The sequence below is a fragment of the Haliotis rufescens genome, unplaced genomic scaffold, assembly GCF_023055435.1.
Source record: "Haliotis rufescens isolate VD_foot unplaced genomic scaffold, xgHalRufe1.0.p SCAF_12, whole genome shotgun sequence".
Lineage (NCBI taxonomy): Eukaryota > Metazoa > Mollusca > Gastropoda > Lepetellida > Haliotidae > Haliotis > Haliotis rufescens.
In genome coordinates, this window is record NW_025963802.1 from 4,155,941 (window position 1) to 4,170,896 (window position 14,956).

At 47.5% G+C, this 14,956-nt stretch overlaps 1 protein-coding gene across 2 annotated transcripts in view; it reads right to left on the minus strand.

The window, feature by feature from the left end:
* The window catches only part of LOC124138070 (protein SFI1 homolog), a 47,231-nt gene that overhangs the window by 18,842 nt on the left and 13,433 nt on the right, over nucleotides 1–14,956 (minus strand). For both annotated transcript variants that reach the window (XM_048393289.1, XM_048393288.1), the window contains exons 7-15: nucleotides 14,774–14,876; nucleotides 12,538–12,694; nucleotides 11,634–11,795; nucleotides 10,635–10,705; nucleotides 9,255–9,347; nucleotides 9,047–9,144; nucleotides 8,009–8,075; nucleotides 994–1,124; nucleotides 251–332 (exon numbers count right to left, since the gene is read on the minus strand). In XM_048393289.1, coding sequence (XP_048249246.1) covers nucleotides 251–332; nucleotides 994–1,124; nucleotides 8,009–8,075; nucleotides 9,047–9,144; nucleotides 9,255–9,347; nucleotides 10,635–10,705; nucleotides 11,634–11,795; nucleotides 12,538–12,694; nucleotides 14,774–14,876 — 964 coding nt within the window. The remainder of the gene's footprint in view (nucleotides 1–250; nucleotides 333–993; nucleotides 1,125–8,008; nucleotides 8,076–9,046; nucleotides 9,145–9,254; nucleotides 9,348–10,634; nucleotides 10,706–11,633; nucleotides 11,796–12,537; nucleotides 12,695–14,773; nucleotides 14,877–14,956) is intronic.

Below are 14,956 nucleotides of genomic sequence, written 5' to 3' on the forward strand. Positions count from 1 at the left end.
ATTTGGATACCAACAATTTTTCCCCATTTATCTTATATATTCTTTTGCAAAACAAATGCAAATTCAAATCTAGCAATCTAAATGTACAACTTGGCATTAACTTGGTGAATGGAACCTGTCATTGGACATTGTTGGACATTATTATCATCACCACCACCACCACCACCACCACCACCACCACCACCATCATCATCATCATCATCATCATCATCATTATTATTATTATTAAACTGTGTGCAGGCTGACTCACCATCCTCTCCAGCATACGGTGCTCCCTGCTGTTGTCCAGAGCCTTCTGCCACTGTGTGAAGAACTTCACCGCTAAAGTCTCCCTGGAATCATGGGAAACAATACTAATGCCACTAACAATTAAATAATTCCTATGGATGGTATCTATAAACCTAGTAACTGCATGTCAATAGATCAAGAATAATTGCAAAGCTACTTCTACCTTCTAAACTCACCAACCCCTCACCTCACTAAACTCCACCAATCAACCCACCAACACACCAACACACCGACACACCAACCAACACACCAACACACCGACACACCAACACACCAACCTACCAACCACAACCAACCACCACCCCCAAAGTTATTATCCTACTCCCTCTGAATCATCACCATATCATCTGAAATCTGGATACAATACCGGACCATTGGAACTCACTACCCTACCATCGGAGCTCACTACCCTACCATCGGAACTCACTATCCTTCCATCTGAACTCATCACCCTACCATCGGAACTCACTATCCTTACATCTGAACTCATCACCCTACCATCGGAACTCACTACCCTACCATCGGAACTCATAACCCTACCATCGGATTTCACTACCCTACCATCGGAACTTTACTTTATCATCTGAACTCATTCTCCTACCATCAGAACTTATTACACTATCGTCTGAACTTATTACCCTATTGTCTGAACTTATTACCCTATTGTCTGAACTCACTACCCAACCGTCTGAACTCATTACCTACCGTCTGAACTGGCCAGCCTTCTCCTGATTTTCCCGGTTGTTCTTCTCCATCTGCACAAAGACTCTCATCCTGAACACACACTGGGGCATGATATGGAGGTAGAAATGGGCGTCGGCTTGACTGTACTGGTTCTGTCAAACACAATTCCATGTGATTTGATCACAAAACCGTTTGAGTTCACCCTAACTCCAACATGTCACAGCTATATCTGATAGTAGCCTGTGTAGTAAGTAGGTTGGACCAAGCAGTGGTCATCTGTCATTGCCGCAGGGAGACTTATTATAACTCCACTCCCAGACATCCATGAAATATCAGTACCTCGCAACAACTGTGAAGAGGGCACAGCAATTGTAATCACCTGATACAACAGGGGCTGTAAATAATTGAGACTGGACCAGAAAAAACAGTGACAGATATTTTGAGCCACGTCCCAGAGTGTCAGGGGAACTGTCAGTCATCCAGGCTTACCACGCTTCTCACTGAGTCGCCCATGAAGACAAACATAGGTTACCGGGGAATTATTCAGACATGAATCCCCATGGGGAACCTCATACAAGGCTGTACCAATTTACCAAAGTATTTTGTAGAATTTTCCTATTCGGAATATTCTATAAGTAATACGTTACCACTGTTATACCGAGGCTGTTGTCTCCCACAACTGCTGCTATAGCGAAATCTACCACAGAGATCTCAATTACCTCATGCAGCACGTGCGTAGCCACCTAGCTGCCATGTGACACCCTTCACTCTTGTCTCCTGCGAGAGCAAGTGCTCGGGGGATGGACGGGCGGGCAGCAGCCCAGTGGTAACGTATTACTTATAGAATATTCCGAATAGGAAAATTCTACAAATTACATTAAGTAATACGTTACCACTGTTATACCGAGGCTGACTACCACAGTAGGCGGTGGGGAGCACCTACAACCCGAATCCTGACTGCTAGCGTTCCTTCCGACCAGCGGAAGTAAACACCAAGGCGGAAGCACTCGATGCGCATGCACCTAGCTAGGCGTTACCCTATAGGAATACCAAAGCACTGTCAAGCGCATACCGTAAGGCTCAATCGTCATTGCCAAAACGATTGGTGACTCCAAACGGCCCCACTGGATAGGTATTTCATCGCCGCAGCGGATGAGAACACTGTATCCGCGTGAGCTTAATCTTAGATCAGGTTAAACAGTCGAAAAGAGGGAAATTAATTTCATTCAGACCGTATATCCCAGAGCAAGCCTACTTAAAGTATGCATTAGGCGCGTGACCTAATTCCAGTATTTGTAAGCATGCATCACAAGGTTGGGATACACGACAGACAATTAAAGACATAATTGTCAAAATACAAATAAGGACAAAGCACACAAAAAGCCGCCCTCACCTGTGGTGTGAGTGCGCTGGTTTGCGGGACCCCAACTCCTGTACCCATGGCAGTGGGAACATTGGAGTCGACCCAGATTGACCACCGTGCAAGGTCAGACGCCTGAGGAGTTTGGAATTGCGCTGGGCACACCCCTTAGGTGCCCACTTGCGCCGCGATCCGCGGGCCAAGACGGTGCCCACTCTCCACGACGGCATCAGCGACCTGTTTGTGGTAATGATTGGCAAAAAACGAGTCAGAACGCCAGTAACAACCTCGTCATATTCTGCGAACAGAGATATTCGAGTGTAGGGCAAATGTTGCCGCTAGCGCCCTGATCTCTTGCGGGTTTGACCCCGCTACCGGTAACCCCCGAGACCGGTACGCCAGATTGATGACAGAACGAAGCCACAACGCAATCGAGTTGCGAGTTATGTCAACCGTGCGATTAGGGTTACACGATATGAACAGACGGTCACGCCCTTGTCTACGTTCATTCGAAGCCTTAAGATAATACTTAAGGGCCCTAACCGGACACAGCGCTCTGTCCTCAGTATCAGCAGGATGTAAGATTTCTTTGAGTGATCTTACAGTGAATTCTCTCTCCGTTTGCCCGACTCTCTGATTCTTGGTGACGAAGCCCATGAGCAGGCCCAGGCGGACCGCTCCTTCGTCACCCCTATCGAATCGTACCTTGGCGACATCGAGTGCATGAATTTCGGATACACGTGCCGCCGTGGCAAAGGAGAGGAGAAATGCTGTTTTCCAAGTCACATGCCGGAACGAAGCACTATGCAAGGGTTCATACGGATCTTCCGTAAGTGATTGCAACACTAGGGAAAGATCCCAGGCCGGTGCCCGAAGGCGGCCCTTCTTAAGATCGTGCTGTTTGAAACCCTTGATAATACCCCGTATCACCGGCTCTTTGGAGAGACTGGTACCCATAGCAACGTCCCGTACCGTAGCAACGGACGAGACATAGTTGGCAATGGAACCCCCGGAGAGTTTCCGGGTCTCTCGCAAGTGAGACATGAAACGAGCAATATCCTGCACAGATACCTTATCTGGCGAATGAATGTGATGTTTACAACACCACTTCGTGAAAATAACCCAACGTGCATTATACACCTTCTGGGTAGAATCACGATGCATACTAACGTATGCCCGAGACGCCCGGCGAGAAAAAACTTTACTCCTCAGACGCTCGGTGACAACATCCACGCGTGCAGATTGAACTGCCCTGCGTTTGGATGAAGCTGACGGGTGTGAGGGTGGATCAAGAGATCCGGTCTCACAGGCAGTGGAAGTGGCGACTGCGTGACCTGGGTCAGCAAGTCGGGGTACCACGATCTGTTCGGCCACATGGGCGCGATCAGTAACATTCGACAGCGAACTCCTCGGAGCCGGCTTAGAATGTGTGGTATCAACGCTGTCGGCGGGTAAGCATAAGCGACCAAGCCCGTCCAGTCTAACGCGAGAGCATCATGATCGATGGCCCTCGGGTCCGGGACTTGATACAAACAACGGGAGTTGATTGTTGAACCGCGTTGCGAACAGGTCGACCATCGGACGACCCAAACGTTCGCACAGCCACTGAAACACTACTGGGTTCAGCATCCACTCTGTGGGGCTCGGATCCTGAGGCCTCGATAGAGCATGGGCCAGTACGTTCCGCACACCTGGGATGTGACGGGCGCGTATCTGGCACGGGACACTGTCCACCAGAGCGTAAAACTCGAACGTGAGATCGAGTAGCGAGTGACTGTGGGTTCCCCCCAGTTTGTTCACATAGGACACTACCGTCGTGTTGTCGGTCGCCAGCATGAGCCGGGCGTCGACGAGACGATGCTTCCAGTGATTGACTGCGTTGATCACTGCCTTGAACTCGAGACAAGTGATGTGAAGACCTAGTTCGTCTACGCACCACAGCCCCGAGCTCACCTCCCCCTTTAGATGGGCGCCCCAGCCCACTAGAGAGGCGTCTGTATACAGGGTCAACGTGGCCCGGTAGGGCCGCATAGAGACTCCTGATAAGACAATGTAAGGGACCGTCCACCACTCCAGATGCGGTCGGAGCCGATCCGGGAGGGCGACGGTCGCACTGTTCACCTCCGTTGCTAACAACTGGATTAAAAAACGTTGCAGCGGGCGGAGTTGGAGACGACCCCGTGCGGTGCAGTCCTGGGCTGATACAAGTAGCCCTAACAGCTGTTCCCAAAAGTGAACAGACTGTTGCACCGCTAAGACTTTGGCAATCATCGCCTGAATTTTGTGCCACCGGTCTGGGGGGACAAAGAGGCGATGGGACACCGTGTTGAACCGACCTCCGATGAACAGCAAGTTCTGAGAAGGGGTTAACTCGCTCTTGGGGAGATTGATAATCCACCCAAATTGCTCCAAGAGCCGACGTGCGAAATCGAGATGGCGTGACAGGGTGTCCGTCATTCGATTTGCTACTAGCGAGTCGTCCAGGTACGCGAAGTACCGGACACCCCTCCTGTGGAGGAACCCTACTATGGGGGTGGTTAACCGGGTGAACAGCCAGGGAGCGGACGTGTGAATCATTCTGAGTTCGGCACTGTCCTACTTGGGAACGAGAAATATCCTGGAGGAAAACCCCGGTGTTATTTCTGGTAGAGCTAACTCCCGTACTGCCCCTTCTCCACCAACCTGCCGATGGCATAGGCGAGGATGGGAAGATCGGTTTCCGAATCGAAACCTGCCAACGGGGCAACGGTGAGCGGCGGATTCGCTTTGAGATCAAGCCGAGAGCCGTACCGAATCGTGTTGACCACCCACGGGTCGTCGAACACTTGTTCCCAATTCTCCCAGTAAGTCTGGAGTCTGGCTCCCACTGGGGAAGGAGAGGGGGCCCTGACAGGTTGCGGCAGGCGCAACTGTCCAGGGCCAAGTGACTCGGGTTCGCCTAAGGGCCAACCGAAGTTGGCGCTGTCGGCATACGAACCCCTCCAATGAGAGTCACCTGGAGGGGCCCTTGCCGTCCGTCGACGACTTGGGCTTCCCCCAGTTCCCCGTCTTCCCGCGAAAGGGCAGCTGATTGCCCATACCGGAGCCCTCAGGGCGGGGCTACTTCCCAGAGGAAGAAGAACCCGACCCCTTAGACCTACAGGCCGCAGCAGCCTGGGGCGCGCTCCGGTTAGGAGCGGCACCCAGGCGCCTATGCAGGGACCCAACAAGAGCAAGTGTGTGCCGAGAGTCCTCGGCAACGAACTCCAGGGAAGCATTTAAACTGAGCAGGCAGTTGTAAATGCGCTGGTCACGGTCCGTGGGAGAACCTTCGACCAGACGGGCCGCTGCAGCCAAGTAAGTGTCTCCGTGAGACATGGAGTGCCGAGCGAGGGCGTCCAGCTGGTGCAAGGTAGCTTGCGTTACCGTAGCAGCCGGTGGGGCACGGACACCCAACCGCTCAACATGGGCCTCCGCGGTAGGACCAGCCTCGGGAAAGGCAAGGTCATGTACTCGGAATAAACCCTTTCTCCACGACGTCGGAGGCAACGGGAGACCCCGACCGGAGGCCGCCGCGAAGGCGTTCTCCAAGGAAGGCTTGAAACCGCGCAGCAAGGTCGATGCGGGGAAAGCCGTGTCGGAAGACTCATCGTATACCTCGGAGGAACCCACAGTCGTGGATTCCCCGCGGTACCGGCCGGGGCATGTCCTCAAAGAGGTCATAAACCATGGCCACGCGGTCCTAAACCGATAGCGGGAGCAACGGTTCGGGGGAAGGACCGGTGACCACGGGAGCCGCTGCCGTACCGGTGGACCCCGCGGCCACCGAAGTGGCCGGGGACGGAACAGCCAGCGGCCTATCCTGAGATAAGGCCGCCAGCTTGGAGTCCACAAGTTATGCAAGTAATGCAGCGACGGAATCCCCGGACAGCACACGGGCCGCCAAGAGATCCGCCGCTTTACCGGTGGACCCCGCGTCCGACCCCGCGGCCACCGAAGAGGCCGGGGACGGAACAGCCAGCGGCCTATCTTGCGATAAGGCCGCCAGCTTGGAGTCCACAAGTTTCGACAACAATGCGGCGACGGAATCCCCAGACAGCCCGAGGGCCGCAAGGGGATCCGCCGCAGCCGAGGAGGTGGTACCCGCACGGGGACCCCGACCGGACGAACCGGCCACCACAGGGGTGGAGACGGACTGTATGTACAGCCGGTACCGCTCAAACTCTGCAGGCCCCAGACCTTCGCACAGGATGCACCGGGTGTCCCCGCAAGGAACCCTGCACCGCGGGCAACGATCGTGGGGATCCCGGGACGACAAAAACTTTCTGCACACCCCACAACTCCGAGGAGCAGGGGTAGAGGGGGTGGATACTGGGGACATATCCATGTCAGACATTGATTGTTTGCTATAAACAAAGAACAAAACATGGTTACAACGCACGCACCACAATGATTCACAAACGAACATTTTCACAAGAAAATAAACGAGCAATGTGAACATATAACATACACATATAACTTTTATTAAAGAAATAAGTTATGTTAACCCCCAAAACATACAAGAACAGGGGAAACGTAAAACACAACGTGCATACGCGAACCCCGCAAGTATATAGAAAAAAGGGCGGGAAAAATTTTCCGTTTGGCGGGAAAATTATAACCAAGCGTAGCTACCGCAACGACCCATAAAAGCACAGTTTATTAGAGAATAAACTATAATAAATATCACCAAATCTTCAAGGAACGCTTCAGCAGGAGAAAACACGTCTTGCTAAGCAGACGAAGGAGACAAGAGTGAAGGGTGTTACATGGCAGCTAGGTGGCTACGCACGTGCTGCATGAGGTAATTGAGATCCCTGTGGTAGATTTCGCTATAGCAGCAGTTGTGGGAGACAACAGCCTCGGTATAACAGTGGTAACGTATTACTTAATGTAATTTAATGGACTGACTGTTTTTGTTTTTCTTTCTGATTGTAGTAACAAAGGATATCAAGCCACTTTAGTAACACTGACCAGTTTTCTTAAACCTTTTGTGCTGGGTCTCTATTAATTTCATTTGATGCTGGAATCCAGCTGCTTCACATTACTCTGAGTGTTTGTTGTTTAATGTGGCACTCAGCAATATTCCAGCTGTATGACAGCGGTATGTATATAATCAAGTGAGTGAGTGAGTATGGTTTTACGCCGCTTTTAGCAATATTCCAGCAATATCGCGGCGGGGGACACCAGAAATGGGCTTCACACATTGTACCCATGTCGGGAATCGAACCCGGGTCTTCGGCGTGACGAGCGAACGCTTTAACCACTAGGCTACCCGACCGCCCGTATATAATCAAGTCTGGACCAGACAATTCAGTGATTGATAGTGTGAACAACGATCCACATCATAGGAGCACAAAGATACGCAATCAACCATGTCACTTAACCAAACCATGTCACACTGAGGCTGTATCTAATATTGATGACCCCCCCCCAATCTTTGTAACATTTGTTCACGACACCCCACTATAATATATGACCAATCCCTAAATTATGTACAAATTTATAAAAAAAGGTATTTGTAATAATAGAACTGTAACATTTCATGTACCCCCTCCTATTGTTGTGATACATTTAGCATCTGCCCCCCCCCAGTCCCTTAATTTGTGCATTTTGCCAAGTATTCATGAGCTAGGGAGTTGTCTCCCTTGGACTGACCTTCCTGTGGTGTCGCCACCGAGCGTAGTTCAGCAGGGCCTGGAGACTCTTCCCAAGCAGCACACAGCTACAACCAGGAATAACAGCAGATCAGTGCATGTAGTTAAACAGTCAACTATAATACAGTCATATCACAGATACAGTTGTGGCCAGGCAGACCAGTGATTGGCAGCGATCTACATTGTCGGTGTTGTATGATGGCAAAGCAAAATTGGTTACACATTGTGAGCATCCCACCATCATTTTAGTCTGCATGTACAATATATATTGGATGCTTTGGATTTATTGTGCTGATCCCAAGGGGACACCATTCTTGGATACTGGAGACCTAAACTGCCCTGGTATTTCCACACTGAGACAAACTTGAGGTGCTGGGCCCCTACTGGAATCCGGAATCTTCATAGGGGGGCCAAGCAGCAAACATACAATGGTTAATATGCTGAGTCTTCCAAATGTTTTCGAAGTGTATTTGTATCAATATTCCCCGACCGCCTCTGTCGTTTAATGGCAGAGCCTCCGCTCGGAGTAAAGAAGATCTGGGGTTCGATCCCCAGCTGCGCCATACCAAAAGACATAAAAAAGATGGTACTTGTTACCCTGTCTGGCACTCGGCATTAAGTGGCTAAAACAAGAACTGGTCAGCTCGGAGACAGTTTACTGTGTCCGAGTGGGGTATTCATGTTAAACTGTGGCATGGTATCTCAGTGTGCTAGCACTACAAAATTGGCATTGGTCTGGACTAGTACAAGCAGCCACACACACACGTGCATTCACATCCCTATATAAGTGCAATAATCATAGACGCAACATTAAACCCCATTTCACCTCACCTCAATATTGCCCCTTCAGAGTTATTAACAGTATTTCTATACTGCTTAATGACGACAAAACTACATTAACAACTTTGGAGAAACACATAAAAAAGCATATGGTGCTAACAAATTTATGATCTTGTTCAGCAAGATTGAAGGATCCTGGCAGACAAAGGGATGCAACTCTGTACAGTCGTGCCCCCTGATCAATCCCATATCTCCCTACCTGTAATGCTTCCTGGCTTTCTGTGTTTGAGGCATCATCTTCAGCTCCTCGTGTGTTTCACATCGCATCAGCCATCGGCTCCACACTCCCCTCATCACCTGGAGCACAACAACTAGGATACAGACACTACACAACATCCAGGGACTCACACTGTACAACATTCAACAGGTCAGATGAAGACACTCACTGCCCATGTGGAGATACGCACCTGTCTGTGATGGAGCTGTTCGGCCATCCTGTGTCGCATGGCCTGAAGCCTCTGCTGTACCACATACAGCCGGAATGAATTGAGACCAACAAGCTGAAACATAGAATTGTCACTATTCATCTCATTGCACACAGTATGTTCTGTAAATAACAGTCCACAAAGTAACACAGGCAAGGTAACTGAGGGACAAACAGCTGAGAGTAAGTGAGTATGGTTTGACGCCATGTGCAGTCATTGATGTCCATGTGCAGTCATTGATGTCCATGTGTAGTCCATGATGTCCATGTGTAGTCATTGATGTCCATGTGCAGTCAATGATGTCCATGTGTAATCAATTATGTCCATGTGCAGTCAATGATGTCCATGTGTAATCAATGATGTCCATGTGCAGTCATTGATGTTCATGTGTAGTCATTGATGTCCATGTGTAGTCAGTGATGTCAATGTGTAGTCATTGATGTCCATGTGTAGTCATTGATGTCAATGTGTAGTCAATGATGTCCATGATGTCAATGTGCAGTCATTGATGTCCATGTGTAGTCATTGATGTCCATGTGTAGTCCATGATGTCCATGTGCAGTCATTGATGTCCATGTGCAGTCATTGATGTCCATGTGTAGTCCATGATGTCCATGTGCAGTCAATGATGCTGATGTGTAGTCCATAATGTCAATGTGTAGTCCATGATGTCCATGTGCAGTCAATGATGTCAATGTGTAGTCCATGATGTCCATGTGTAGTCCATGATGTCCATGTGTAGTCCATGATGTCAATGTGTAGTCCACGACTTCAATGTGCAGTCATTGATGTCAATGTGCAGTCATTGATGTCCATGTGCAGTCATTGATTTCCATGTGTAGTCCATGATATCCATGTGTAGTCCATGATGTCCATGTGCAGTCATTGATATCCATGTGCAGTGCATGGTGTCAATGTGCAGTCAATGATGACCAGGAAGCACTGCCGCCTGAAATGCACTGATGTGACATGCCCCTTGATACAGAATGGCATCTTGATAAATATTGATGCCATTCATGACAATCCAGTGATCAACATCACATAACTGAAAAAACTTAAGACATCATGGAAGCATTTTCAGGGCCTGGACCTGGTCCAATGTCGGGTGGTGTAGTACCCCCAGTGTCTATACTACTTGCTTCTAGGAATATTCCACCAATATTCCACCAATATCACAGCAAGGGACCCAGGAATGTGTTACACATTGTACACATGAGGGGAATAGAACCAAGTCTTCTGCATGATGAGCAAAAGCTTTCAACCCACAGACCAACAGCTGAGACATAACACTGCTACATAACAAAGTCATGCACAAGGGAAGACATTCCTTAGTTATCTGATTGTTTAGTCTAACTAACTGACCAGCAGGTGGTGTCTGTAGTGTTGGTCAGCTGTCTTCCCTTTCTCCCTGGCCGCTCGACACCCATACACATCTGTCACCGGTCAAGGGGAATGAAGTGATATGAGAGAAAGGGTTGGGATAACAGTCTCGAAACATTTCTTACTCCAACTTGTCCTGCAGAGCAAGATGATATTATTTTGTCCTCATCCTGCCATATTTTACTTGCTCTTTTAAATTTTATGAAGTTTAAAGTTCACAGTCACTGCCATCTATGTTCATCTCTGCCCATTTAAATTTGTACAGTTCATGTTCCCTTTTTTTCAATCTTACTGTTTTATCTTTTTTCAGCATGTTTAGTAATCAAATCATGTTTTTTCTCGTTGTCGATTAAAAACGTCTGTTTATCAGCCATTACCCTCACAAAATCATTCACTTTCACTTCGAGCGTCAGCAACAAGTCTCCTTCAACAAAAATAATAAACAATTACCTCTCTCTAAAAACTAGTTTCAAGACAACTTGGTTTTTTTTCTTTCTTTTTTTTAACAGGCATTTTTCCAAGTATGCCATATAGTTATGATATGAAGGACATGTATTTCGTAATTATTACTAAGAATGTGCGAGAGATTATCCTGCACATCTTATACAATTGAAATATGTACTCGCCTGGTAGGACAAGCATTTGCTCACTTCTTTCTCACCCTGCACATGCTGCCAGGGCATCTTGAACAGTTTCAATGATCAAACCAGCTACTAGTAGTGGCAAACCCGTGAAGATCCGGGGTAGAATAGGTCTTCAGCCACCCATGCCACCCGTAAAAGTCGACTATGCTTGGGTTGTCAGGCTCGCTGATTTAGATAACGCATGTCATCGTATCCCAATTGCATAGATAGATGTACACAATGTCGATCATGGATTGTCTGGTACAGACTCGATTATTTACAGTCTGCCGTATTGCTGTAATATTGCTGAGTGAGGCGTTAAACAAGAAACAAACAAAACTAGTTGTGACAAGGATACATTGTTTCCAGTGCTGAACCGAGCGTCGCAGCCTGAACCTGTAGGCCAGGTGCTGCATGTGGTCCTGGTGCCGGGCCAGCGACTGGCGCAGTGCGAGATGCTGATGCCACGTGTGCAGGTAGCGGGACTTCAGGACGGTCTGGTACAGCCTCGCAGCATACGCTGAAATGGAAGATTTATTAATATTGGTGTTTCTTCCTCCAAAATGAATACAGTAAATCATGAAATTAACGTATCATTGAAATAATGTCAGTAACCCTGCCATTGGGTTTTACAGGCAACTGCCTTGTAATCCAGTCAAGAGGTAATATACCATGGTAATTCTTGTTGAACGTTGTTTACAGAGGACTTTGATAAAAGATATGTCATTGTTATGCATGCAAAATAAAGAGACGAGATCAATTTGGTGTGTTTTTCGACAGCTGTTTACGGTATAATCATAGGCAGTAAACCTGATGGGACAATAGGCATCATCTTTTTATTGCAAAGCGGAAACTGGACTTCAATAGTCAGTGAACTCCCTTGTCTCGGAAAGATGCAGTATTCTTATTATAGGTAAAAGCTGCTTTTGTGACAATGAATATCAGTACAAAGACCGACACAAGAATGTGGAGGATGAAATGCCCCATTAATAAGGGATTAAGACCAAGCAGCCATACTGCTATGTAAATGTTCAGTCAAACCCCTCCAAGAACCTGATCATGTCAGTGCTTCCTTGTCTTCATCCAGCCTTTATTTCTAACCCTACTCACCGTAGTGTTTCTTCTTCTCCATCCTCATCCTGGAGTACAAGATCCTGGACCTGCCTTTATTTCTAACCCTACTCACCGTAGTGTTTCTTCTTCTCCATCCTCATCCTGGAGTACAAGATCCTGGACCTGCCTTTCTTTCTAACCCTGCTCACCGTAGTGTTTCTTCTTCTCCATCCGTGTCCTGTAGTACAAGATCCAGGCATGCAGGCAGCGGGTCGCTAGGACCGAGTTCTGGTGCCGATCTGCATGGAGAACCTTCTGCTTGTCCAACTGACGCTGTTGGAACGCCTCATGCCACAACAACCAGTGCTGTAACAAGTGTTACCATGTTTGACGTTAAGGTGCTACTACAAGGGGTTTCAGTAAATCTGTAACTGTTTACATCATTGACATTATCTATGACACATATTTCCCGTTTCATTCTACACATTGGTTCATTTATCATGTTCCAAATAGCTACCTGATAGTCATCCCTTGGCCAGACAGACTAGTACTTTCAAGCCTCAATCCTACTTGTCTAATACTATATCTTATGTGCTGTGAACATGGTTATCACTGCTTAAACATGAAAAACATTAAAGTATAATGATACTAAGTGCTTGCCGTAAAAGGCGACTATGCTTGTCTTAAAAGGCGACTAACGGGATCGGGTGGTCAGGCTCGCTGACTTGGTTGATGCATGTCATTGATCCCAATTGCGTGGATCGATGCTCATGATGTCAATCACTGGATTGTCTGGTCCAGAGTCGATTATTTACAGACCGCCGTCATAAAGCTGTAATATTGCTGAGAGCGGCGTTAAACAACAAACCATCCAAAACCAAAAGCTTATTGTATAACATTGTATAACATTGTACGGCAGTTTTCATGTCATACCCCATATCAACCTGAGACCCCATGTCAGAGTGCTGAAGGCCAGGGGGCTGATGAAAGGTCAGCATGGTAACATGATTGATATGGGTGTATGATATGAAAACTGTGATTAATAACTTTTTTATCACATATCATATCATCAAATGGTAAAATGTATCTATTTGCCAGTAAATGCAATACATATTCATCTTGTCCGGAAGACATTGTCACAGGAAAGCTAGCTGAGCAGACGACGTACTAAGAGATGCAACTCATTGATCACATATTCAAAATGCATTGTTTGTTTGTTTTGTTAAAGCCGCTCTTAGCAATATTCCAGCTATATGACGGCAGCCTTTAAATAATTAAGTTTGGACCAGACAATCCAGTGATTGACATGATGAGCATCGATCCACGCAATTAGGATCGATGACATGCATCAACCAAGTCAGCAAACCTGACCACCCGATCCCTTTAGTCGCCTCTTACGACAAGCATAGTCGCTGTTTACAGCAAGCATGGGTTGCTGGAGACCTATTCTACCCCGGATCTTTGGGGAGTAATACAGGTCTGATTATTACACTTAGAAAAGCCTGAAGTGATACAGGTCTCAGACGTTTACCACTTTTGTGAAACCCACGAGCACGGGCATGGTGCTAACAAACCAAGAAACACAATCAGGGCAAACCGGGATTTGAACCCACTCATAGGTTTCTGGCGTGCCCAAGGGACACAACTGTATACAGTTGTGGTGTAACGATAACAATATTGTATCACGATATGAATCCCATGATACAATACATCAATTTACAACCCCTGTATCACGATACATACGATACAATACATTACAAGTTGTATTGTTGTAAAACATTAATGATAACAGAAACTGTTCAACAACCAGCTCATGCAGATGCTCTGGTATTTCCCGGTTGGCTAAAAACAGCATAACCTTCACAGTGCCCTCTTGCCAAAATTTGTCTGCCCTACAATATCCCATCTTTGATCTTTGAAATTTAAAAACAAATGATTCAGGGTTGTGCTTCACCATCAAAAAAAAAGGATATCAACTTATGAAATAGTAGTCCTGATAACATGTCAGTCCTAACTACATTGTGTGGTAGGTTTACATTCGAGAGTACTGGAAGTGACCTCTGAACTTGACTACGAGTGCGCATGCGTGAGCGGAAGCTGAGGTGTTAGATGGGCAAACACAAGAGGAAGTAGCGTGGTTTCGGATGGCGGGGATTTGACATGAACTGTCAGTGGTGTGTTGAGAGAGAAGGACTAACAGTGGAAAGGGCCAGAAAGGTAATTTAACAGTCCTGTATTGTATAGGAATTGTATCGCACAAATAGCATAAGGGTAATATCATATCACAACCCTGCCATATCATTCCACCTCTACTGTGCACCGAGTTGACACGGCTTAGGCAACTTAGGCGACTTGGCCACTCATGCCTCCTCAGAACAGTAAGCCACAAACACTGCATCGATCTAACCAGAGATGGAAATGACAATGTTTTGACAAAGCCTTTACCTGAGCTTGTATTCTGTATGCCCAGAACTGAAGAGCGATGCCATCCATTTCCTGTCTCTCATGGGAGAGGGCCATCTCCACCTGCCACTGCTGCCACGCCCACCTGTACACAAACACAGGAGGAGGACTATATCTATCTACAGCATGGAGGGCTCATCAGAAGGCCCCATAACACATGTATTG